General features: G+C 45.8%; 1 protein-coding gene across 3 annotated transcripts in view; it reads right to left on the bottom strand.

Annotated features, from left to right (window-relative positions):
- Positions 1-4,284: 4,284 nt before the first annotated feature.
- Positions 4,285-27,000, bottom strand: part of PLS1 (plastin 1) — a 132,586-nt gene continuing 109,870 nt past the window's right edge. For all 3 annotated transcript variants that reach the window (XM_083174763.1, XM_083174765.1, XM_083174764.1), the window contains 6 exons: positions 24,131-24,209; positions 21,313-21,427; positions 19,328-19,461; positions 14,545-14,668; positions 10,092-10,216; positions 4,285-4,670 (listed from right to left, as the gene is read on the bottom strand). In XM_083174763.1, coding sequence (XP_083030889.1) covers positions 4,535-4,670; positions 10,092-10,216; positions 14,545-14,668; positions 19,328-19,461; positions 21,313-21,427; positions 24,131-24,209 — 713 coding nt within the window. In that variant the 3' untranslated portion in view covers positions 4,285-4,534. The remainder of the gene's footprint in view (positions 4,671-10,091; positions 10,217-14,544; positions 14,669-19,327; positions 19,462-21,312; positions 21,428-24,130; positions 24,210-27,000) is intronic.

The following is a 27,000-nucleotide window of genomic DNA, read 5'->3' as shown; positions in this document are numbered from 1 at the left end:
TATACAGGAAGAGTTAAAACTGTGCTATGAATATATATCAGGCATGTGACAAATTAAAATGATAAATCATACATTTAATATAATTCAAGTAACAGACATAACGAACAATAAGTACAAAATTATTGAAAAAAATTATAAAAAATGAGAGTTAAAATTAGTTGCAGATATGCACTTTATGCAGAGACATATTTAGAAGGAAATGATATGGAGAGTCACCCTTTATGTCCACCAGTACTGGGGAAGTCCATGTAATTTCCATGAATTTGGTGGGGCCCAATAGATGAATGAGAAGGGGCCTCCTCCACTTTGCTGTGTAATCAACCGGGTCCTGGAGGAGGTGGCGTGCCTCCAAGATGGAACTTTGCCGCAGTAGGGTGGATGAGACTGGTGCCTATGGGTGGATGGCAGTCCAGCAATCTGTGTGGCAATGTTGTATTCCTCCACTGGATATTGGTTGTAAAAAGGTTTTTTTTGAAGCTGGAAAGGGTGTACATAGGGCCTTATTCTAGTTCACTCTTAGAGGCAAATTCGTTCTCAAATGGACAAAACCATGTGCGGTGCAGGTGGGGCCTTATTCTAGTTCACTCTTAGAGGCAAATTCGTTCTCAAATAGACAAAACCATGTGCGGTGCAGGTGGGGCAGATATAACATGTGCAGAGAGAGTTAGATTTGGGTGGGGTCTTTCTTCAAAGTGAGATCTATATTGCAGTGTAAAAATAAAGCAGTCAGTATTTTCCCTGCACAGAAACAAAATAACTCACTCAAATCTAATTCTATCTGCTGTTACATCTGCCCCCCTGCAGTGCACATGGTTTTGTCTATCGGAGAAGGAATTTGCCTCTAAGAGTGAACTAGAATAAGGCCCATAGTCCGAATGGATGTTTGTGCATCTGCAGGAACCTACGTGTTTCACCGCTAAATGCAGCTTTTTCAAGGATGACTTACGCTGGACAAAGACACGGTTTAAATACCCTCTTAATGAGCATGATGTCACACACCTGATTAGCAATTAACAACTCAATCGTCATAAATATACATCAAAACATTAGACAAACAGATCTGTTAGGTAGTAGACAGACTTACTTGCAGCATATTTAAATAATGTTGTATTTGTACTGATTAGAACAAACAATACAAATGCAACATTATTTAAATATGCTGCAAGTAAGTCTGTGTCCTACCTATTTAACAGATGTTTGTCTAATGTTTAGATGTGTATTTATGACAATTGAGTTGTTAATTACTAATCAGGTGTGTGGCATCACATTTGTTTAAATGGGATTTTAAAATCTCCTGCCCGCCCTCCGCTACTGCAACCTCTCTCTCTGGCTGCCAGCGGCAGGGGGAGGATTAGGAGTCTTCGAGGTACATAGCGCTGCCAACGCTGCTGCCTGTCAGACTGACATGACAGGCACAGCAGTCTACAGAAGAGGATGAGAGCAGGGAGAGTCCCTCTCCTTCCAGGAACTTCCCTGCTCAGCAAACTATAGGTGGATACATCGCGGGTGCTAAAAAAGCATGTGATGTACACTGATACATCCGATTTCGATAGATCATACATGCTGCACGAATGATCTACAGGATATGATCCGCATGGGAATGCGTATGGGGTCAGATGGGATGTCAAACCGGTCCGATTTGGACAGTTTTCATCCGATATATTGGCCCAATCCGGCGGAAACAGATGAAAACAAGTCAAATTGGACAGTACATAACATATGATACTGTATTTCCAATCAGATTCACCTCCAGCTATCACTCTCCTACCAAATTTCTCTACTCTCTTGCTGGTCCTTGTTTCCTTTTTGAATAAGCCCGTTCAACATTATACATTTGTCTAATATTTTGTTATATAGGGGAGATGTATCAAACCTTTCAGGTAAATAAAGTAGAGAAGTTTCCTCATTTTAAGTTGCCTCATTATACTGTGCCCGACAAATGACAACTAGAAGCTGGTTGCTTGCTATGAGCATCTTTCTTGGAGGTTTGATACATCTGCCCTTAAGTTAATTAAGTATGTAGCTTGCTGTTCAACTATAGAAAAAGGAAAGATTTGCGCTTTGAGGAAAGAATTAACAGTGTAAAATTAAAAACAATTTATTCTATAAATAAGGGGTGCTTTCCCTCAATCAAAGTGTAATTTACACCTAATATTACATCGTGCACCATTTTCACAGTTTTTTTTGTGTATTTTATTATTGTCTATTTTTATTAGTAGGTTATTGTATTAGGGAATAAATTGTTTTTAATTTTACACTGTGTTAATTCTTTCCTCAAAGCGCAGTTTTAAATCTTTCCTTTTTCTATATGTACTAAGCGACTGACTATCCCTAACCAAAACTACTGCTAGATTTGAATGAAGCCCTAAGCAGCGCATGGTATACCCTAGTGGTATCACACACTTTGTTTTTTCTCTTCAATTATGTTTTATGTACACTGTATAATTTCCCGCTGCACATCTCTATGGAACATTGTGTGCTCTATTATAACACATTACCTGCACCCTTCAGCATGTCTTATACCCACCTGTCAGCAATGAAAACGAACTATGCAATAAAAATCTAATTTTGTTAATAATTAGCGTCAACCAAATTAGCTTCGGCAGTGTATTAGTGCTCTCTCCGTGGGAATATCCAGTGATAATAAGGAAGGCTTGAAAAGTTGTAAGAATTACTGAAATTCTGCAATGGTGTTTTATTCCTGAATTCTGTGAGAGCTGCAGACCTAAAAGATTATTTAACCATTACATCACAGGTAAAATGCAGGTTTTCCTCACATGAGAGGAGGAAGTGGAACTGGCACTAGATCCATATGAGAAGGTTTAGAACACCTGAATATATTCTTCATCTGTTGCTTCTGTATTTGTCAGATCATCAGTATGTTCACACAAGCACAAAGTATTTTGAAGAGATGGCCATGCTGATCTTGTGCAAGTCTGAGACCTCTACACACATTCTTGTGTCACCAGGGCTATTGCTTGGTTTTCTAGTACCTTCCAGCCAAGGCCAGAATCATGGTGTTCCACTGTCACACTGTCACACACCTCTAGCTTGTACCAATGCCTCCTATCTGAGTATGACAGGGGTCTCTAGAGGTGCAACGCTACTTACTGACCTGCCCATCCCAAAGGGATACCCTCCTACATGCTTATCAGGCTTACCCTGTTTTCAAGTGAGTACATGGCTGCATTTGGCAGGGACATTTCTTTCAATTCTGACCTTACACTTTATGAAGAACAGAAGTAAAAAAAAACTTTATATATTTGTTTTTGCATCACCTATTATGGTTGGGGTACGCCTTTCTCACACGATTCATTTTCAAAAGCACTTTCTTGTTGGATTCTACACTTTGGCCCTTATTCTAGTTGAATCGGACGGATGCGTATTTTCGGACGGCCACCGACTGTTCTATCATACGGATCGCTCACACCGTCCGAATGCGGTAAAACGCAGAGCGAACAGACCGCGAGCGGATGTTTCATGCGAACACCTCCCCTATCTGTGGAAACCTCCCCCATCCTCCGATGGTTGCCGACCATCGAATGATGGACCGAGTGGTCAGGCAGCACCGAGTGCTCCAGACCACATGGACATTTTTCCGAATGAAAGCAGGGATATGGGCGGGCAGCTGACATCCGGCTATGTCAGCTGTCCGCCCCCCACACGTGCATCACGGCCGCATTACCATACGTACGCCCAGTTTTTTCATGGGAACGCCCATGAAATGCGGGGCGTACGCATATGGTAAAGTGCCCAAACAGCCCTTCACGCCCCTCTCCACCTCCTGATCGGATGGTTCCGTATGATCATTTTCTGTACGGAACTCACCCGGCGTTCGCACATGCGCGGATACGCCTCTGCACATGCGCAAACACCAACCATCGGCCATCCGTCCACATTCGGAGCCATCAGATTCAACTAGAATAAGGCTCTTTGTTCTTTAATTTTACCTTCTATGTTTGATTAAGTCCACACTGCCCATTGGAAGTGAATAACAACAAGCAAGCGTCTGAACATCTACAAGCTCAACACTGTAAGGAATGTATCGTATACACCATCTTATTACTTTTAACACCTATGATTGTATATTGTTTGAGTTCTTTTTTTGCCCACTACAAGTTGGTTGACCTGGAGCACCCACAAACCAAAAACCTAACCTGTGATTTTTTTTTGTGTCCCCAAAAAGAGAAACACCTGAGGGTCCTCCATTCTGTGCTGAACAGCCCATATTCACATCACCTTGACAAGAGGTTGGTTTATGAGACACAAAGAAAGCAAAGGACAAACTTTGATATGTCTATTTCATTTCCATATATATAACACATGAGATTATGACAAATCATAGTAAAATAAGAACAGATTATTCAACAATATTACATTTTTTTTTCTCACAAGAATGAAAAGTTATTCCATCATAACAAACATTGTATCATTTGTGTAGTATTTCATAGAGGACGGGCAGCACAGTTCTGTTCCTTATGAGGCACTCTGCATACTAAAGTGGCAATAAAACCGGGTGAGTAAGACGTCTGTATTATTTTAGCCTGTTCATTCCTCTCCCCATGAGACAGGCGAATACTGTCATCACCATTTTTGGTTTCACTTCTACCAAGTCGTCAGGAAGGGCATATATCCGAGCTCCGATCTTTCTGGCGATGGAAATGGCATACCTTGAAACAAATTCATTGAGATGTTACATATTAGGCAAGTTGTTTTATAAGAGTTACAGTACTTTTCTTAGAAATGCAACACATTGTAGTTCTATGACTTGTAGAACTACAACTTATAGCATGCCATACCGGAATTTACTGTATCAGCAGGCTCGTGACTTATCTGTGCATCTGATATAAATGATCATTGTGAACTTGAAGGTGGGTCTTATAAGAAGGGATGGCCATTGGTGGGTAACCATCGATGGTACCATTAATAGGTAACCTTGATGGTTTGAAACCATCTGCAAGGAAACCATTGATGGTTTCACCCACCGATGGTCACCCGTGTTTTACAATTCAGTAGGCTGTGAGCCAATGAGAGCCCGGGGGTGGGACTTCATGGTAGTGTCAGGGACAGAGATAAGCTCAGTGTATATAGATATTGGCGCCCATTGATGGAACAGACTTTAAGAAGGGACATTATGCATGTGTGAAAAAGGATGGGGTCTCACAATGAAGGGTTTGCGGCCAGGCAATAGTACCCCCAATTCAAAGTATGCCAGACAGTAGCACAATCTTATTAACAACCCAATACTCTAATTAAACCGCAAGTAGTACCGATGATTCATTTGAAATGTCTGTAATTAACAACTGCAAGACTGAGTAGGAATCAGTAATACAAGTAAACCACTGCAAAATTACAAAGCAATGGAAAGTTAACTCCTAAGAAAGCACTGCAATAAGTGGGAAAATCTAAAAGGTATTTACCAGGAGGCAGCAAGCCTCCTGCTTCCATGCTCACCAGCCTTGCTCTCTTCTCCACAGCCAACGGCCATTTTGCTGGGTGAACGAGCAGCTAGCCAATCAGGCTTTCACTAATCAAACATGCTAAATGGATAAGGCAGCCGTAAGGTGCCCTCCACATAGGGGTGACGGTAAGGCTGGAACTAACTATATTACTAAAAGTAGCCATTAAAGGATGGGTAGACTGTAGCTATGGAAGGATGCCCATTTATTTTATTTCAATCAAACTTTTATGCTGGTGTAAGGCTGGAATGGGCATGGGACCGGTGGAAGTGAGGTTGGATGACCTGTGAGTGGGTGTGTTTCCCAAAAGACATTATTTACTAAGTCCTCAATGTGCCAGGAGGTGACTGCGTAATCCAATTTACATGTGGCAACTGTCTACAGGCACAGGAAATGCTGGAATCAGCCCGGAACATTGCTGGTTAATTACTGCAAGCAGAGGCATAACTAGAACGATGTGGGCTCCATAGCAAAATCCTGGAAGGGCCCCCCAATTGTCACTACAATGCCCATTGGGGGGGAGGGAGAGGAAAGAGTGAGAGTGTAAGAGACAGAGGGTATTGGGGAGAGAGAAAGGGGGATAGGGTTTCATGGAAAAAGAGGGGGAGAGAAAGATGGGAATCAAGAGAGAAAGGGAGGGAGCAAGTAGGAGTGAGAGATTGTCAGGGAGATAGAAAAAAGTCAGCAAGGGAGAGAGGGTGTCAGCGAGAGACAGGGAAGAGCGAGGCTGTCAGCGAGAGACAGGGAAGAGCGAGGGTGTCAGCGAGAGACAGGGAAGAGCGAGGGTGTCAGCGAGAGACAGGGAAGAGCGAGGGTGTCAGCGAGAGACAGGGAAGAGAGAGGGTGTCAGCGAGAGACAGGGAAGAGAGAGGGTGTCAGCGAGAGACAGGGAAGAGAGAGGGTTCAGCGAGAGACAGGGGAGAGAGGGTGTCAGCGAGAGACAGGGAAGAGAGAGGGTGTCAGCAAGAGACAGGGAAGAGAGAGGGTGTCAGCAAGAGACAGGGAAGAGCGAGGGTGTCAGCGAGAGACAGGGAAGAGAGAGGGTGTCAGCGAGAGACAGGGAAGAGAGAGGGTTCAGCGAGAGACAGGGGAGAGAGGGTGTCAGCGAGAGACAGGGAAGAGAGAGGGTGTCAGCAAGAGACAGGGAAGAGAGAGGGTGTCAGCAAGAGATAGGGAGAGAGCGTGACAGCGAGAGACAGGGGGGAGCATGACAGGGGGAGAGAGCCTGACAGCAAGAAACTTTGTTGTGGAAAGACAGGGCTAAAAATAGAGGGTGTCAAGGAAAGAGAGAGAGACTGGCAGGTAGAGTTTGGGAGAGAAACTGTGAGAGATAGAGAGAGAGTGTGCAGGTAGATAGACTGTACAGGAGACTGTACAGGCAGTGGCGGAACTACCGTGGGTGCAGGGGGTGCAGCTGCTATGGGGCCCGGCGGGTGGGGGGGCCCGGGCCCCATGGACAGCAAGCAAGCACTCCCCTGCACACCGTGACCGCCAATATACAGAGCCGCCATTAAGCAGGCCCCCCCTGGGCTTGCCTGTGCAGTGTGCTGCTCTATGCTGGGCTGGCCGGGGGAGAACTTGAGAAGGCAGGCAGGGGGGAGGACGACGCCGCCGTCGCCGCCGTGCACTTTGACCCGCGAGATGTAGCGTCATCATCCCGCGGGTCTGCTGCTGCTGCTGGCGTCCAGGAGACGTGGTATATTTAAAAGTCACATCTCCCGCTGGACCGCGCTAGCCAATAGACACTCGCGGTCCAGCAGCCACCAGTTGATTGGCTGCTGGACCGCGAGCACCTATTGGCTAGCGCGGTCCAGGGGGAGATGTGACTTAAATAGCAGCACCTGACCGTGCACAGTGGGGAGCTGGGAGCGGGCAGGCCCGGCGATAGCGGGGAGGGGGTTCGCGGAATGCACCGCCGCTGCTGCTGCTGCCAATAATCTCTGCATTAGTGTGTCCCACCCACCCTGCACTAGTGTGTGTGTCCCACCCACCCTGCACTAGTGTGTGTGTGTCCCACCCACCCACCCTGCACTAGTGTGTGTGTCCCACCCACCCACCCTGCACTAGTGTGTGTGTCCCACCCACCCACCCTGCACTAGTGTGTGTGTCCCACCCACCCTGCACTAGTGTGTGTGTCCCACCCACCCTGCACTAGTGTGTGTGTCCCACCCACCCTGCACTAGTGTGTGTGTCCCACCCACCCTGCACTAGTGTGTGTGTCCCACCCACCCTGCACTAGTGTGTGTGTCCCACCCACCCTGCACTAGTGTGTGTCCCCCACCCACCCACCCTGAACTAGTGTGTGTCCCCCACCCACCCACCCAGCACTAGTGTGTGTCCCCCACCCACCCAGCACTAGTGTGTGTCCCCCACCCACCCAGCACTAGTGTGTGTCCCCCACCCACCCAGCACTAGTGTGTGTCCCCCACCCACCCAGCACTAGTGTGTGTCCCCCACCCACCCTGCACTAGTGTGTGTCCCCCACCCACCCTGCACTAGTGTGTGTCCCACCCACCCTGCACTAGTGTGTGTCCCACCCACCCTGCTGTGCACTAGTGTGTGTGTCCCACCCACCCTGCTGTGCACTAGTGTGTGTGTCCCACCCACCCTGCTGTGCACTAGTGTGTCCCACCCACCCTGCTGTGCACTAGTGTGTGTCCCACCCACCCACCCTGCTGTGCACTAGTGTGTGTGTCCCACCCAGCCACCCTGCACTATCTCACCCACCCTGTTCTGCACTATCATTTACTCACACCTTCCCTCCCTGCAAGCACATTTCAGTCCCCCTTGGCAACGCTCAATTTCAGTCCCCCTTGGCAACGCTCAATTTCAGTCCCCCTTGGCAACGCTCAATTTCAGTTCCCCTTGGCATTAAGCATGAAGCCCCTGGCATCAAGCATGTAGGTAAGTGGCACTTATGTGTTAAATGTGTAATGGGCATTACGGTTTGTTAAATAGTGTGCAATGGGCATTGCGGTGTGTTAGTATGCGATGGGCATTACGGTGTGTTAGTATGCGACGGGCATTATGGTGTGTTCTATAGTATGCAATTGGCATCATGTGTGGCCTTATGTGTAATTGGCGTTATGGCTGTGGCATTATGTGTAATGGGTATTACAAAGTTCGCTAAAATGTGCAATGGGCATTACGGTGTGTGGTATAATGTTGGGCCATGCCCACTTTTCACGGAGCAGGAGCCTCACCTACTACAAATTGGGGGGGCGCGAAACATGCCCTTGCTCCGGGCGCCGTGGCACCTAGCTACACCACTGGCTGCGCTAGGGAGAGACTCAGGAGGGGGGAGTCAGGGACACTGCCTTTGCCTGCTGCCTGGAGTGGGCCTGTGGACGCACGTGCAAAGGGATCTGGAGTCTAGATCCATCATCCGGAGTGAGGACCCCTAAAAAAACATCATCTAATATATCTGGTGAACTGGGCAATATATTTTATTACTGTATTTTTCTGCATATGTGGGTCGCATAATGTGTAATGGCGGGTCGGGCACTGTGGTGGGTCACATAATGTGTAATGGCCACTGCGTTGTGTTGCGTAATGGGCATTACGGTGTGTTGCATATTGTGTAATGGGCGTTGCAGTGTGTCGCAAAAATGTGTAATGGCCACTGCGTTGTGTTGCGTAATGGGCATTGCGTTGTGTTGTGTAATGGCGGGCACTGAGGTGGGTCGCATAATGTGGGCAGGGGGGGGGCCCCATTATAAATTCTGCTATGGGGCCCACAAAGTTCTAGTTACGCCTCTGTGTACAGGTGCCTCTGTGTACCTTTTAATCCCCCCCTCCCCCCCCCCCACACACCCATTACAGGTGCTGCTATGTACATATTAACACCCCCCCCCCCCCCCCCCCTTACCCAGTACAGGTGCTGCTACCTGTACCTTTTAATTACCCACCCGATCTCATTAATGGTCCCACTGTGTACATCACCCCACCCACTGACCCTGGACAAGTACTGCACCAGCTCCACCAAGTCTTCACCCTGCCAGGTCTCCACACTGCACGCACCACTGGGTCTCCACACCAAACCGCAACACACTGCCCGATCTCTGCTGTGCAGGGTCTCTGCACCACCACGTCACTTCACAGCACCAGGTCTCAGGTGCCATTGCGCAGCGTGGGGTCTCAGGCGCAACTGCACAGTGCCGGGTCTCAGGCACCACTGCACAGCACCAGGTCTCCACAATCCAGCAAGCATTGTCTCCCTCCTGTCATCAGCCCCGGAAGCTGGACACGTAAGGTGGTGGCGCTTTTGTATATCGCGCTGAGGCTGGTCACTAGAGTGACATTGAGCCCCAGAAGAGAGGGGAGGAGAGACCGATAGGAATTGGAAATTAATAGCTGGATCACCTGCCTCATACAATCACAGTGGCAGTTCTGGCGCACGGGACAGTAGCACTGCCATCCTGCTAGTACCGGTAGTTAAAAAAGCTGAGAGGGTGCAGGGAATTGCTAGCTTGGTCTCTGGCCCCCCCAGCCCTCCATTGTTACGCCACTGACTGCAAGTATAGTGTGAAGAAGCAGAGGACATTACACAAGCTCATCTGTCACACCACGCCAGTGATCGCTTTGTAATTTGTTACTCACCGGAGCAGAGAATAAGTAAATAAAACCACTTACTTTGCATTGTTCAGTTTGTCTGCTTCTGAAATATTTTCCCTTTTTACCATATCAGCATTGACAGCTTTAGGTGCAATAGCATCAATTAAGTCGAGCACAGGCAGACTGGTGCTAATGGACTTATCCTGAAAGCAGAACATTAACACAACATTAACTATTAACATGTTTTATAGTCACACAAAGGAGGAAACTGTCTTTATTAGGCTTCTGCTAAGTGTTATGTTACTGTCATTTACTATTGTGTAGAAAATGACTGGCTGGAGTTTCCCAATTCATTTCTTTAACTGACTGATTATTTGCTATATAAGAGCGTTAAAGAATATGTAATGAAGAATACATCATTTGATCTTACACAGTAATAAAGGGCCTGATTCATGTTTTTACCTAAAGCACAAAAGGAGTCCCGACTTCCTTTCTGAAAATGTTGTGAGTTATGCTGTATGGAGTGTTTTCCCCAATGCATACCTCCCAACATTGAAGTGGAGGAAAGAGGGATCCCGCACGCGCCCAATAGTTTAAGGGCGTGGCCTCATCACAAGGGGGCATGGCCTATTGCCACAAGGCCACACACCCATTTTCACCACTGTGGGGGCATGGCTAGCGCATCTGGGAGCTGCTGGCTATGTCCCCAGCCTATCAGGCTGCAGGAATAGACGGAGGACATGGGGGGACTCCCAAATGCCCCCCCCCCCTTCTCACCGCAGGACACTGCCAGCTCCGGGCGGGATGTGGGATGTTCCTGCAAAAAGCGGGACAGTTGGTAGTAATGCCAATAACCAGTACTATGGCACATTCTGGGCCCTTACAAATCAATAATAATAATAACAATAATAATAATAATATATCAACAACATTTTGTCACAGAGTCAGTGAAAAAATAAGCTGAAAAACCATTTGATTTGTTTTCAGCAAGAAACAACTGTAAACATACCCCAAAGGCAAACAAAAAGTAATTAAAGAAAGATTAAGGTTCATAGAATGACCCCATAGTTGAATATAATTGCAAATCTATGGAGAGATTACAATCATAAATTACAGGCGAAACAAATTTAGAATAACTGCAGGGAAATGTGGGAAAGCTTTCTGCAGCTGGAATACAAAAACAAGAGTCTAGTTGCTGGCTATAGAAAGAGTCGAACATCGGCTCTCAAACTGTGGGTCCTGACCCCAAAGTGGGTCCCAACCTTCTCAGCATGGGGTCATGACTCCATGTTGCTGACCATCAGGCTGATCTCAGTCAGTGATTCAAAGAGTCTGAAACCTCTGTTGAACTGTCTGTTATATTAGACTCCTCCCATCACTCTGTGCCTCCACAATGCTGCCGTGTATGTGCTGTCTGCTGGCTACACATGTGATGTGATGGGTTATGGTATATTAGACTCCTCCCATCACTCTGTGCCTCCACAATGCTGCCGTGTATGTGCTGTCTGCTGCCTACACATGTGATGTGATGGGTTATGGTATATTAGACTCCTCCCATCACTCTGTGCCTCCACAATGCTGCCGTGTATGTGCTGTCTGCTGACTACACATGTGATGTGATGACCTTCTGCAGTTACTTGCTGGGGTTCTGTCATTATTTTTATTTTCTGATGGGGTCCCAGAGCAAATTAGTTTGAGGACCCCTGATCTAGAGGATGTACCTTCTACTAAGGATGGAGTTTTTGGGCATCCAAAGGGTTATACGTTCCACAATCAGTTTTAATATTTCTCACTTTATGACCCCTTGTCCATTTAAGGTGGTATTCGATGCTGACCGATATTTCCAATACTCAGAGGTATGCTAAATTGTGTGACACAGATGCAGTTACATGTCATTTATTTGTCTGTTAGTGTTTATGTGGTTCACAGCTTCTGGTTTTACCCATGTCATATGTATCTTTGACTTGTCACTACTGCACCATGAGGATTTGTAAGCTCTATAGTACCTGCTCCACAGATATATATAACACTGGTCAAACTGGATGCTGCTGAACTGGTAATTTAGCTCTGATTCAGACCTACCGAATGACCGCACATGCTCACGGAGCGCTGTGCAAATACCTGGGGCCCCCTTACAAACAAACCTATCGCTGGCTGTTTTAAAGTTGATGGACAGCCGGGGATTGTTTGTAGCCCCCTTCCCCCCCCCCCCCTGCTGTTTTCTAGGAGTGCCACCTAAAAATGCAGACATGCCCAGTCATAGGGAGGGAGGGCCGCTGACATCAGCAGTGACCTCCATCTCCCCATGGCCATTGCAGCACCGAGCAAGTCTAGACTTATGGCCCCCATACATCAGCAATCACAATTAACTGCTTCTCAGATCCAGTGATTTTCCCCCCAGATAAAAGGTTTATTCAATGTATTTGACTTGCCCACACATTACAAATTTGTTTCAGTGACCGGCAGATTTTTCCCACACATACAAAAATGAAACTCCAATAAAACCAGATTTTTAAACATGTTTAAAAATCTGATTCAGCAATTGATTGGCGATCCCTATTAATTTTTTAATCGGGATCGCCAAAAGGGGGAGCCCACACATTAAAGATGAATTGTGACAATCATCTCCAGAACGGAGGATTGTCCCAATTATTTGCTGATGTATGGGGCCCATTACTTTGCGCTGTGAACAGGGGAAAACCGTTTGATGGTGAGTGATTGCAAATGGTTTTCCCCTCATGTGCACAGCTGCAAATACATTTGTAGCCATGTGCGGGGCTGGGGGGAGGCTGTGTCAGGGCGGCATTTACCTGATTGCTGGGCTCTGAAGATTCATATCCCAGCGGTCAGGTCTGAATCAGGCCCTTCCACTCTGCCCTCATGCTAACCTACACAGCTGCTGAGATGCCAGCAGAGTTCAAGGGCAAAGAAGATGAAAACACTGCCTGATAACATAAGTGCATAGCTAAGAAGCAATGGCAGAAGGGTGAAGCAATATACTGCAGGATAAAATCTGCAAGAATGGAAATATACCTGAACAAGGTGTCATGTAGGCCCTGAGGAAAGCAATGCACAGGGGCCCCTAGATAGCTATTCTTGGGAACCAATAAAAAACGTTCCTCCTTCCTGCGGTCACACGCAGTCTCTTCACATGCTTCCATACAGTGAATGGCTGTCAGCACTCTGGTGGATTACTCCAGCCATCCATCAATCAACTTGCTGACAGCCATTCAATGTCTGATTGCAGGCAGGTAGAGAATGCTGCCTCATCTCTTTCATTTTGTGACCACCACCCACCCTGCTTGGAGGCTCTTAATCTTGTGAGGCCCTGTAAATCTGCCCAGTGTGTCTGCATGTTAAGACGGGGGTTGCCTACTTTTAAAGTCTCCGCAATTCACAGGTCTACGTGTAGGGGTGCGATTTGCATCTTTAGCCCCTGCGGTAATATACTGCTGCAGCCAGGGAGATTCGGGGGTGCCGCCGGTATCCGGGAGGGTTGCCCACCTTTCCGGGGGGCCGGAAGGACCACCCGATTTTTGGGAGCCTCCCAGCCATTCCGGGAGGTTAGGCAACCCTGCGTTAAGATCACCCTGTACCTGACACTAAATTACTGAATCAACCCTAAAATATTCTCATTAAAGTTTGTGTAATGTATCCGTTTAAAAAAAATACAACTTCTAGTTTACCTGCAGTGTCCCTGAAAATATTTTTTTTATAAGATGGATATATCTATGTATTTATGTAATATGTAATGTCAGAACGTACAGTGCATAAATGTACTGAGAAGTTCTAAGTGTAAGTATTGGATGATTGCAAAAGATTTTAGAAAATGAGAGCAAATGGAGTCAGTAACAAATAGGAGAGCATTAAGGACGTTTGTTGGAATGAGAGACCATCAGGATCACCGACACTTTTCTGGCCCTGCTTCTAAAAGGACTTGGCCAAGTGTGGGTGTATGGAATACCAGGGCCGTAATCTACTTAAGCTGGCAGGGTAACTCTACTGTGGAGACATGGCTGCTGCTATCACAGGTGACACTGGCTGCATGGCACATGGCAGAGAGATATGGCAGACTGCCTGGTTCAGGCAGTAGGATCTCCAGCATACCACGCTATAACAACCAGACAGTGTGGGGGAAGCTCTGACTTCCTGGCACTTTTATAAGGTAACTGAAAGACACTGGGCTAGGCTCATGTGTATTAGTGGCAACAGACAGTACTGCATATGTGCAAACACCTGGGTTCTATGGGCTGCAACTCATGCAGCCCATAGAAGCTGGCTAGGTCTGCCCTGACAAGGCATAGAGGAAACGCCTCCCAATATGACTGCCTGTCATTCGGGTGACTGACAAGTATGAATTCCAATAGAAAGTGCGAGTTTACAGAAGTGGAGATGATGCCAATGTCAAACAATTAGATGTCAAAGAAAGGAGAAGAGAACTTCTAAGATAAAGTCCCATAACACAATGAAAATGTCATACAGTGATGCGTAAATATCTGATTTATAGCACTACCAACAAAACACGTATTACCTTGAAGCTGGTGATGAATGTGCTCTTGTTTGCATTACTTAGAGTTTCATTTACCCACTTAATGATAGTTCTGTCATCAATCTTTTCCCCCTCTCCAAGGTCAGATAACACATTTAATGTGTACCTAGGACAGAACAGAGTTAAGGTAAATCATGATGTGAAGACAACAGTTAAACATACTGTACGCCGCATATCTCTAAACTCTAACCTGGCGTTCCATGTGCCAGTCCTGCTATTCAGCCCAGGCAACAAAATAGAGGATACCTTTCCCATAAACCACAAACAATTGCTGCCACATTGGTCAGTTACAGTAGAACACAAGCTTAGTGCCTTGATCGCCCATGCCTTACATACTGTAGATGACCATGTACACAGCCTGATAGTATCTCATACTTGCCTACTCTCCCGGATCCTTTGGAAGACACAAGGTCTTTCAGGTAGTATTACCAGGGCAGCCAAGAGGTATGTCGGGCCCCGCTAAAATTTGGGGGGCATGGCCTAATTGCGGGAGGTGTGGCCTGTCAGTGAGACGCTCATGCAGAACCTGCTGTCAGCACACCACATACTGTAGAGGTGGCTGCTGCCAGGGAGGAATGGGGTGGGGTCGGACCGGGCCCCTCCATCAAGCCCGGGTAATTAGTACCCGCTCCCCCCCCCTGGTTATCTGAGAATAGGTGTCAGGCACATCAATAACTTTATAGTCCAGTATTCAGTTTTGCTAACCTATATATTCAACCAAAGTACCCCTAAATCAAGATAAGTCATACATCTTGGAACTGAAATCTTTAGAGTTTTACACATCATATTCATTCTCCGCATGTTGAAGTCATACTGAAGTAACTACATTGGAAATATTAGGCCTAATTCAGACCTGATCGCAAAGCATTTTTAGCAAAAGGACAAAACCATGTGCACTGCAGGTGGGGCAGATGTAACATGTGCAAAGAGAGTTACATTTGAGTGGGGTGTATTTAAGCTGAAGTCTAAATTGCAGTAAAAAAATAAAGCAGTGAATATTTACCCTGCACAGAAACAAAATAACTCATCCAAATGTAACTCTCTCTGCACATGTTACATCTGCCCCAGAAGCAGCATGGTTTTGTACATTTGCTAAAAAATAAAGCAGCATTGTGATCAGGTCTGAATTAGACCCGTTGTCACTATTGTGCAGTGTTATATTTAGCTCCAATTATGATGATTTTGTATGCAGATACTGTGCAAAAATATGCAAATGTCTCAGCCAGCAGGATATACGTGGAAGCGCCCATTGGAGGCTTTGCTAGTCTCGCCCAATCATTCCCTTCCTGACAATCACTTTGTGAATAAAACATTTTATTGGTTAGGAAATCCCTCATAGTCCGAAATTCCCAATGAACAAAAGAAATCAAGAGATATAGGGCCAGATGTATCAAGCTTCAAAAAGTGATAAACTGGAGAGTGATAAACAACCAGCCAATCAGCTCCTACCTGTCATCTTTCAAACCCAGCCTACAACATGACAGGTAGAAGCTGATTGGCTGGCTGTTTTTTATTCTCCATTTTATCACTTTTTGAAGCTTGATACATCTGGCCAGTAATGACAGTTCAGGCACAGTCTAAGTCTGAGAGGTTTAATCAAGGATTTTCAACCTGTATCTATAGTCAAACAATATTTCCAGGTCAGTATTTACATTTAATTGAGCTGCATATAAACTATACGGTATATATGACTAATGATAAGTAACTTGGCATACAACAACCCAACACCATTTCCAAGTAAGTGTGCACTGATATCATCCATTAATACTTTGTGGTTTTTGCCTTACATTAGCCACAGTGCACTGTGTTCTATTTTGAACACAACCCTAGAATTCTGCTTGCATGGAAAAGAACTGGGCCCTTATTCTGGTCCGTTTGCACAGGGACCAATGTTTTTTGTACTGCGCATGCGCATTTCTGCGCATGTGCATACGCAGGGTGTGTGCACCCACGGTGAACAGACTGTTCCCCTGGTGCACGCACCTAGTACAGTGGGCTGGGGAGGGGGGCGGAGAGGTGTGTGGGGCGGTGTGCGGCCCCATTAGCATATGGGAATGCTGGGCGTTCTCATGCTAATGAGGCCATGATGCGGATCCGGGGGGCGGGCAGCTGACATGCCCATTTCCTTCCCAGCATACACGCATATGTACGGTTGCTCAGAACCTTATATATGCATGTACTGTACCTTCTACATCTTTCGATGGTCAGCGACCATCAAAAGATGTGGGAGGTTCCCCCTGGCCTGCGAATGGGTGTTACTGTGTAACACCCATTCGTGTGCCCTGTGAGCAAATCGCGCTTGCGAATGGGTGGCGCCAGCCAACCATTCACAAGGCGGGTTTGAGGGACTCCAAAGGCTGCGAATTTGAATCAACCAGAATAACCCATCTAATGTGAAGTAGCAGAGCTAGCAGCATTGTTATACATGGATTAGTCGTGGTGTGTTTTAATTAAAACGTGTGTTTTGTTTTTTTTCATGGGAAATAATTCAAATTTCTTCAAGCAACTAAAATATTATTTGATTATGTAGTCATTTTGCTTGTAACTTCTGCTTGCAGCAAACCTCTGCTGTATTAAAATGTTTTTAAATCCTATAATACATACGTAAATTGTCTTTTTTTATTTGAAATTGTGTTTAAATGACTAAAGTTCCCCAGTCTGCAGCGCCCTCTAGCTGTTTTAGTTGAATGTGCAAAAACGTATCTGTATTTTATGAAACATCATACACTAGGGCCTGATTTTGGGCTGGATGAAAATGAATATGCAGCACACACACAAAGGGCCTGATTAAGCAAAGCTTGCTAATCAGCGTACATTCACTGCCTAGCGAGCCCAAAAATGCCACCAGCCGCCAGTCTGAACCACCTCGGGAGTTTGGACGCTCAGTCGTTCATCTGTTTGGGCATCCCTGTCTTTGGATGCCTGAACACTCGAACGGCCGAGTGCGGCCGAACTTCCCGAATGACCCTGATCCTCACCGAGTGACCCCGGTCCTCCCAGAGTGGCCCCGATCCTCCCCGAGCATCGACGTGTAGGATCGTGATGGGGGTGGTGGCGGGGATGCAATGGGGGTGGGATCAGCGACAGGGGGGATGGTGGTGCGCCAGTGAATAACCGCTGTAGGCACCACTGGCACACCCTTTCTTTACAGTGGCATGCTTGTGTATTTCTCGGGAGAGCCCGTTCCTGCAGCGCGTCTCAGCCCGAGACATTTCTGGGCATACCACCAAAGGAGTTAAAGGACTACTGTATAAGGGTCCATTTAAAACATTTTCACTATACAAAACTTTTGAGAATTGCATAAGCATATTCTTTCACCCATCCATCAGACAGGCCTTAAGACTAGTTATAATATGGGAGGAATCCAACACTTAAGGCCAAATTTCACTGCAGTTTGTTTCCAAATGTGGGTTCCTGCACAGTAACCTCTTTATAGTCTGTAGCTGTCACTGCTGCTTGAGTTGTAATTGGACATAACATATAAAAACAACTTGATTATTCTTACAATGATTAGTTATCACACTTTATTTATACAGGTCCCGCATAGTCCACAGAATTGTATTAGGATGGTTTACATGGAATGTTGGAATGCAGACACAGATGAAGGTAGAGGGAACACTGCTTACCATCTGGATGAAATGTTATATCAACAAAATGAGGTATATATACTGCACAAAACCATCTATTGTAGCTATGTCTCCTTCCTAAGACTGATTTTAAATATCAGCAAGAAAACATATTGTACAGTTCCATACTATGTGTGTGTTATTCCCATTGTCCTTCAACATCTTATGCTACTAACACAGGATCTTGTTAAAAGACAAATCGCAACTCGCTGGAATAACAAACTTTTTCTTCCAAACATATCACACAGATTTAAACACACAGTACTTTACAGTTCCAAACATACCTTACAGTTCCAAATATAAAGTAACTTACAGTTCCAAACATACCTTACCAGTCCAAATATAAAGTACCCTACTGTTCCAAACATACCTTATACTGTAGTTCCAAACATACAATACCTTACAGTTCCAAAAATACTGTACAGTTTCAAACATACAATATCTTACAGTTCCAAAAATACCGTACAGTTCCAAACACACAATACCTTACAGTTGCAAACATACCGTAAGTTGCAAACATATCATACAGTTCCAAACATAACGTACAGTTCCAAACATACCATACCTTACAGTTGCAAGCATACCGACAATTAAAAACATACACCTTACAGTTGCAAACATACCATACAGTTCCAAACATACCGTACAGTTCCAAACATACCATACCTTACAGTTGCAAGCATACCGACAATTAAAAACATACAACACCTTACAGTTGCAAACATACTGTACAGTTGCAAACATACCGTACAGTTCCAAACATATCTTACAGTTCCAAACATACAATACCTTACAGTTGCAAACATAACATACAGTTCCAAACATGCCGTACAGTTCCAAACATACCGCACAGATCTAAACATACACTATCTTACAATTCCAAACATACCATACAGTTTAAAACATACAGTACCTTACAGTTCCAAACATACTGTACAGTCACTGCATCCCAGAATCTGTGCAAATGGACTTACATTTTTGCTGAGTCACTTATGTGTAAGAGACAATAGGGATTTTAAAGAGACAATTAGCAATTATGCTTATTATGCAATGCCAGAAACACCATGGCCATGAGAATTGTGTACACATGAATGGTGAATGTTTTTCATGGAAAGTTATACTGTGTATCATAAACTTACCTCCTCATTAGCTGCCAGACTAGGGCCAGAGTGAGTGTCCGGTTCCCTTCATGCAGGTCATGACCACATATACCCACTAAAGAGAATCTTGCCTTGTTCCTTCCCAGCTCTACAGCATAATTACAGTTCTCAATCTACAGGAGACATGTAAAAGTAGCCTTAGATTGACATACATTAAGCCAATGTCATATAGCAGTGATTTTACATTCAACTGCAAAAAAAGACACAGTTATGAGTGGATATGGCAGCCACTGTCAGGATGCAGCATTTATGGCAGATTTTTTATTTGTGACCCATTTTGTCTCTGACAACTTTCATCACCTCACACTTTACTGTTTACATTGTATGCACATTAGCTTCACTAATTTCCCACCCATTTGGTGTGGACAAACAGTATGCTACAGATGTCTCCAGCAGCTAGGACTCTTGCTTTATATCTGTATTTAATAGACAATGAGTAGAATGAATCAATTTACTATGAATTAGAGCACAGGTTCTCAAAGTCTCAGAGAATCAATTGAAGTCATTAGCTCCACCTGTGGATCTTTCAAAACATGTCAGTAAGTAATGAGTGCACCTGTTGGGTGACATGGAAAATGTGAACTGTGTGGGGTCTTGAGGTCCGAGTTAGAGATCCACTGAGTTAGCATGATGACAATACATTGATTTGCACATATTGGGGAGTTTGGGGGGAGTTGTGTTGAGGAATGGAATTGAAGGTGGAAGTAAATGTTGGGAATCAGGATTTATGGTTCAGTCTGCTTTGGTTTTCTGTTTAGTTTGTGTTCGGCATTTGACTCACTGGTGGCCTCCAGTGGCAGGTCTGTGCCACATCAGCTTAATATTCTGTGAGCAATTATTCACAAGGCTGTGAGGTAATTAGCTCATTTAGCACTTGCTTGGGAGATGCCTGGATATCCACCAGGTGTTATCAATCACTTGAGGCCTTGATAAGGCATGCTAACCTGTGGAATCCTGCCAGTGATAGCTTCCTGTTACCAGTGTTTATTTCCTGCTTCCTGTGCAGGGAACTCTCTGTCAGCTCTCAGCTACACTACCTGGTCCCTTGTTCCGGTCTCCTGTTTGGATCTCAGGATATATCCTCTACAGCTCAGCTCCCAGTTCCTTCGTCTCCTTATGGGTCCCATTACGTCTGCGGCTCTGCTTCCATGCCTGGCCCTGATCCACTGTGACCTCCTTTCCGTGGGTCAGGTAAGTGCGCCAGTGGAGCCTGGTATTATCTTGCTTTTTACTCGGCGGCTTGCTGATTTCTTTAGTTTTCGGGGCTGCTCAGCCCGTAGTTTAAGTTGGGGGTTCTGGACTTTGCCCCACCGTGGGCTTAGCCTGCCTATTTCTTTGGTGGTTTCCAGTGTACATTTCTCTGTTACCCTCTGCCCGTCATTCCAGTTCCTTGTTAGGCAGGGCTCCCCGTTCTTTATTTGGTTGCTTTGGGGATTCGCTGTGCTGTGTTATACCCGTTGTTTGGAGATTCCCTGAGTCTGTCTCTTATGCCTGCGACTGGGTCGCACTCCCATCATTGGCCAGGTGCCGGCAGATAGGGGCTCTTACTTAGTTAGGCCCGTTAGTCAGATCATCCTCTTGAGTAAACCCCTGACGATCACTCACCCTTTGTCCGTCCTTAAGACCTGGCTGCATCGGAGCTGGAGCGGGCCTAACTCGCTCCTTCGAACGTGGCGGCCACAGGTGAAGCCTAGTTCCTGCAGGGGTTTGACATCTGCCCGGGGGACTTAATAGAGTCAGTGTAGGTTTCGCTGTGGCCGTCCTAACCAGTGGTCCCGGCTATGGGCTCATGCCTGATCTCCAGCTTCCAGCCTCCGGTAGTTACATCCAGCGCCCAGGCGGCCACCGTAACAGTAAATTTAATAGTTCCTTACAAATGTTACGTCACATCCCTCCGAAAATTTACAATTCTGCAACCTTGTAGGCTGTAGGCTCATTTTCCAAACACATTACTTTACACACACCTTTCTCATATGCCCACCAAGAGATGAAAATGGCGGCCTGTTTACACGACCCCAGTCAACAGGCACTCGTGTCCGATCATACAACTGGAAGATCACTAGGGCATCACCCATGTCACTAGAATAGAAAAGACAGTCAGGTCAGAACCATGGCTTGTAAGTTAGTTTATGACTTATCTCTAATGTCAAATATATACAGCCCTTGATGACATGGCTCCAGCTACCCATTACACCCCAAGTAGGCTTAGATGCCAACCGTGGCACACCAAAACAACAAGACAACTACTAAATCAGTCACGTAAAGTAGAACGCCAATGGCGCAAATCTCGTAGTATGACTGATTTCCTCGCATATAAAACTAGCTACTACTCCTACAGCAATGCTTTGGACACTGCCAAACAAACATACTACCAATCTCTCATCTCTTCTCATGCCACCAACCCTAAGCGACTTTTTAACACCTTTAAGTCTCTTCTGTACCCTCCCCCTCCTCCCCCACCGTCTACCATCAGTGCACAAGAACTTGCCTCCTACTTTAAGGACAAGATTGATAACATCCGAGATGAAATGGTATGCTCTTCCACAACCTCTAACCCTCTTTCTTTCCCACCTGAACACTCTGGCACTTTCTCTTCATTTGAGTCCACAAATGAAAAAGAAGTATCCGCACTCTTCTTATCCTCTTACTCTACTACCTCTCCTCTCGATCCTATACCTGCGCAAGTCATTAAAAATCTATCTCTTGTGCTTATTCCAACCTTAACTAAAATCTGCAATCTCTCTCTAACTACTGGTACTTTTCCTTCTCTGCTCAAACATGCAGTGATAACTCCTATTCTTAAAAAACAGAATTCTGACCCTAACTCTCTAACTATCGTCCTATATCTCAGCTCCCATGCCTCTCTAAGCTACTGGAGAGACTTGTCTACTCTCGCCTCACAAACTTTCTTAACTCTAACACCCTATTAGACCCACTTCAGTCCGGCTTTCGCTCTCAACACTCCACTGAGACAGCACTGACTAAAGTGGTGAATGATCTGGTAACGGCTAAGTCTAAAGGCCATTACTCACTAGTTTCTTGATCTTTCTGCTGCATTTGACACCCTCGATCACTTTCTTCTCTTACAAACACTACACTCCCTAGGTCTTATTGATACAGCCCTTTCCTGGTTCACATCTTACCTATCTGATCGCTCTTTCAGTGTTCGCTTCTCTAACACTACTTCCTCTTCATTACCTCTGTCAGTCGGAGTTCCGCAAGGTTCAGTCTTAGGTCCTCTGCTTTTCTCAATCTATACCTCCTCTCTTGGCAAACTAATCAGCTCTTTCGGATTTCAGTATCACTTGTATGCTGATGATACTCAAATCTATCTATCAACCCTAGAGTTGTCATCAGTGGTTTTGGGTCGAGTCTCTGATTGTCTCTCTGCCATCTTATCTTGGATGTCTTGTCGCCAACTCAAACTCAATATTTCCAAAACGGAATTACTTATATTCCCGCCAACTAAGTACAGTTACCATCCTGACATCTCCATCACTGTTGACAACTCGATAATCTACCCTACCCCACAAGCTCGTTGCTTAGGGGTCATCCTCGACTCTGAACTGTCCTTTCTTCCCCACATTCAATCTGTCTCCAAATCATGTTACATGCATCTAAAAAACATATCCAAAATACGACCCTATCTCACACAAGACACTACCAAATCTCTTATCCATGCACTCATTATATCCCGCATTGATTATTGCAATAGTCTCCTAACTGGTCTTCCCAAGAACAGACTCTCACCACTGCAATCAATTTTAAATGCTGCTGCTAGGCGGATCTTCCTTGCAAGACGCTCATCGTCTGCTGATCCGCTTTGCCAGTCCCTCCAATGGTTGCCTGTATATTACCGTATTCAATATAAAACACTTCTACTTGCTTATAAAGCTATTAACCATACTGCACCAGCATATATCTCTGCACTTATCACAAAATATCTCCCATCTCGACCACTACGCTCTACACAAGATCTGCATCTCTCTTCTGCACGGATCACTAGCTCCCATTCACTATTACAGGACTTTTATCGGGCTGCTCCCATCCTATGGAATGCCCTTCCACGCACATTAAGACTCTCCACCAGTCTCCAAACTTTCAAGCGTTCCCTGAAAACTCACCTCTTCAGGCAAGCCTATCATATTTAAGTTCTACATGCATAACCCTCCGAGGCACTTATGTATTATATAGCTTCCCTTCTGGACTTGTAACTGCTATACTATTACTGGTGCCTGTCCTTATGTTTCCCCCCTATATCCCTATAGATTGTAAGCTTGCAGCAGGGCCCTCCTACCTCTAAGTCTGTCTGTTGTTACCCAGTTTGTCTTATTACTGTCTACTATTGTAAAGCGCAACGGAACCTGCTGCGCTATATAAGAAACTGTAAATAAATAAATAAATAAATATATGCATAGCCTCCAACATGGCCAATTACATGCTCTGTTGCTGGACTTCCTTGTCAGTGGCAGCTGCAGATGTGAGCCTGCAGCACAGTCCAATATTCAAAAAGGGGAGCCACACCTACTGCCACCCCAAACATCACTGTCCTGGACTCACTGACAGTTTATGTGTCCCTCCCTCTTTGAATATTGGACTGTGCTGGAGCCCCACCACTGTAACTGCCACTGGCAGGGAAGTCCAGGAACAGAGCATTTTGTACCTAATGGAATGGGTCATGTTGGACGGTATGATATATGTACAGAACAAGTATGTAAAAGATATTAATATTAAAAAATGCATAGTGAAATATTTTTACTGAACAATAATCGTATTAGGTACCTGTAAATATGGTTGACATATGGATTCACCCCTAGAGAATTCATCCAGTTCCGGAATGTTCTCTCCTCATTTGTTTCTCCTGTGTGTATGACCGATAGGTAAAATTAAGCATATGACCATCTATTCACATGCAATGTAACAGAGAGATAAACAATTAAAAATGTAATATGGGCAATTAGACAGTTGTTCTGGCATTCTGGCTATAAAGCCATGTGATGTTGCCTGTCCAATACCAGACAGCTTCATGTCAACTAATAGTCATGTGGGATGGTGGTAGGGAAAAAAGCAGATGCCTGCCATAAGGGACAGCAGAGAAGCTACCTGTACTGAAAAGGTAATTTATTCAAATGTAAAATATTATTTAAAAACAAACATGACTAGTTATACACATGGAACTTGATGACAATGAAAAAAATAACAAAAAAATACTCTCCTTGGGCATTTCCTGATATTATAAATTGTGTAACCCCTAGAAACCCAATGTCTGTTAATCTGTTCTTATAATGACTGTACTTATAATCAAGGGCGGACCCAGGAGAAAATGACAGAGGGGGGCACCAAGAAAGGGGGGGGTTCGTGATGCCAGTGTGCACGCTGAGAGAGCGTAAAGAAAGAAGGAGAGCAAGGGCCGGAATGGGATTAAAAATAGGTCCTGGCATTTAAAGTACACAGGCCCACCTTGGCGTCAATAGTGGGGAATGTATTTATGCGCGTGACAAAGGCGCGCGCTCTCCGGAAAAGGGGTTGTGGCCACTCAAAATGGGGCGTGGTCATGAGTGTAGTATACCACACCATATACCACTTCTACACATTATGCAACCAAATAGTAGACCTCATTAAACTTGCCCCTTACACACAATGCCAAACAGATTGTGCCAAAGTTCACATAGAGCTACACAGATTAAGCCAAAACTCACATAATGCTATACGGATTATTGTTTGTTCCCGACGGTGGCGGGCGGCAGCTCAAGGGGAAAAAACCCTAACCCCATTGCACTTGCCTCACACTGTCCCCATCACACCAGCCCCACACTGTCCCAAATTACACCAGCCCCACACTGTTCCCCATCACACCAGCCCCACACTGTAGTGTCCACATCACACCAGACCCACACTGTAGTGTCCCCATCACACCAGCATGCCTGTCCTGTCCCCATTGCACCTGCACCACACTGTCCCCTATGCACCGTCCCCATACTGTCACCATTGCACCTGCCCCACCCTCTCCCCTTTGCACCTGCCCCACACTGTCCCCATCACACAGCATGCCTGTCCTGTCACCATTGCACCTGCCCCACACTGTCCCCATCACACCAGCATGCCTGTCCTGTCCCCATTGCACCTGCCCCACACTGTCCTCATTGCACCTGCCCCATACTGTCCCCCAGGCCCATCACACCAGGCCACACTGCCCCCATCACACCAACCCACATTGTCCCCCATAACACCAGGCCATACTGTTCCCCAGGCCCGTCACACCAGGCCACACGCTATGGATCCGCAGAAGCCAGCCCAGCAGACAACACTAAAGTGAGCAGTGCACCACTCCCTCCCAACACAGTGGAGGGCTGGGGTTGGTAGGTACACTTATGCTGGGTACACACCAGGACGATCCTGCTCGTGAGCGGGATCGCTCACAAGCTGACAGAGCCGCCGACCGGCACAGAAAAAGCTCCTGATGTGATCACGACCCGCACCCACTACAATGGTAGTTTCTGAGATCCTACCTGTAGCAGGTAGGATCTCAGAAAAGACCTAACGACCCGCGGGCCGGGCATCAGTCTGGGACCACATTAAAAGGGCAGCGAAATGTCCCAAAACACGGCCGATTTACATACAATCAGTCGAGATTGTATCTAAATTGGCTCGTTTTGGGCCAAATCGTGTGTACCCCACATTACAGTAGCCAAACGGGTGGGTTTGGGGAACAAAGTGGTCGCGGAAGTGTGCAGAGTGAGAGCAGGGCGGGCGGTGCCGGTGAGGTGACTGATGCAGCAGGGACTGGGAAGCGCCAGCAGAGCTCTCATCTCTGCAGACAGACCCCACTGCCAGTGCTGCGCTGCTCACTCACCACAGGTGTCGGCTCCCAGGACAGTGCTGCCTGTCTTCACTCTGCTGGCGCTTCAGCGGGTCTGGCGGGAAGGCGGCGTCCGCGGATTGGCTCCTCTGCCATGCACAGATCATGTGTGCAGGGCAGGCCAATCATTTCACACACAGGCGACCAAGGGCGGGCTTACAGGCTTACTAGCAGCCAGCCCTATTATTATACACTGCTCAAAAAATAAAGGGAACACTAGCATAACACATCCTAGATCTGAATGAATGAACTATTCTTATTAAATACTTTGTTCATTACAAAGTTGAATGTGCTGACAACAAAATCACACAATAATTATCAATGGAAATACAATTTATTAACCCATGGAGGTCTGGATTTGGAGTTCACTCAAAATTAAAGTGGAAAAACACACTTCAGGCTGATCCAACTTTGGGCAGTATTCAATGAAGATAATTCGCCCTGTTTCATGGCGAATTTGAGCTATTTTCGCGTTGGAAGGTGATTTTTTGGGTCAGAAAGCGAATCACCCTATTCAACGTGCACTTCTCGCCGTCTTTCTAAGTGATTTTCGCCGTGTGTCTCCGTGTAGCAAATCGCCATCTTTTCATGGTGAAGTGGAAAGTGAACTTTTAAAATAAAGTTGTTGTTGTTTTACATTTGGTGTAAAAAAATCAGGAATTTTATTCTGTGAAGGGGCATCCCACATACACCTTGACAAAGGGGCGCAGCCCCGAAACGTTGGATGTTTTTTCACTTGTTGTGAATACACGTGTTGTACCAAGACCCCTGAGTGCCAGTCTCTTTTTTCAAT

The sequence above is a fragment of the Crinia signifera genome, chromosome 3, assembly GCF_055691185.1.
Source record: "Crinia signifera chromosome 3, ASM5569118v1, whole genome shotgun sequence".
Lineage (NCBI taxonomy): Eukaryota > Metazoa > Chordata > Amphibia > Anura > Myobatrachidae > Crinia > Crinia signifera.
Note: the sequence above shows the minus strand (reverse complement) of the source record. Positions and strands in the feature narration are given on the sequence as shown.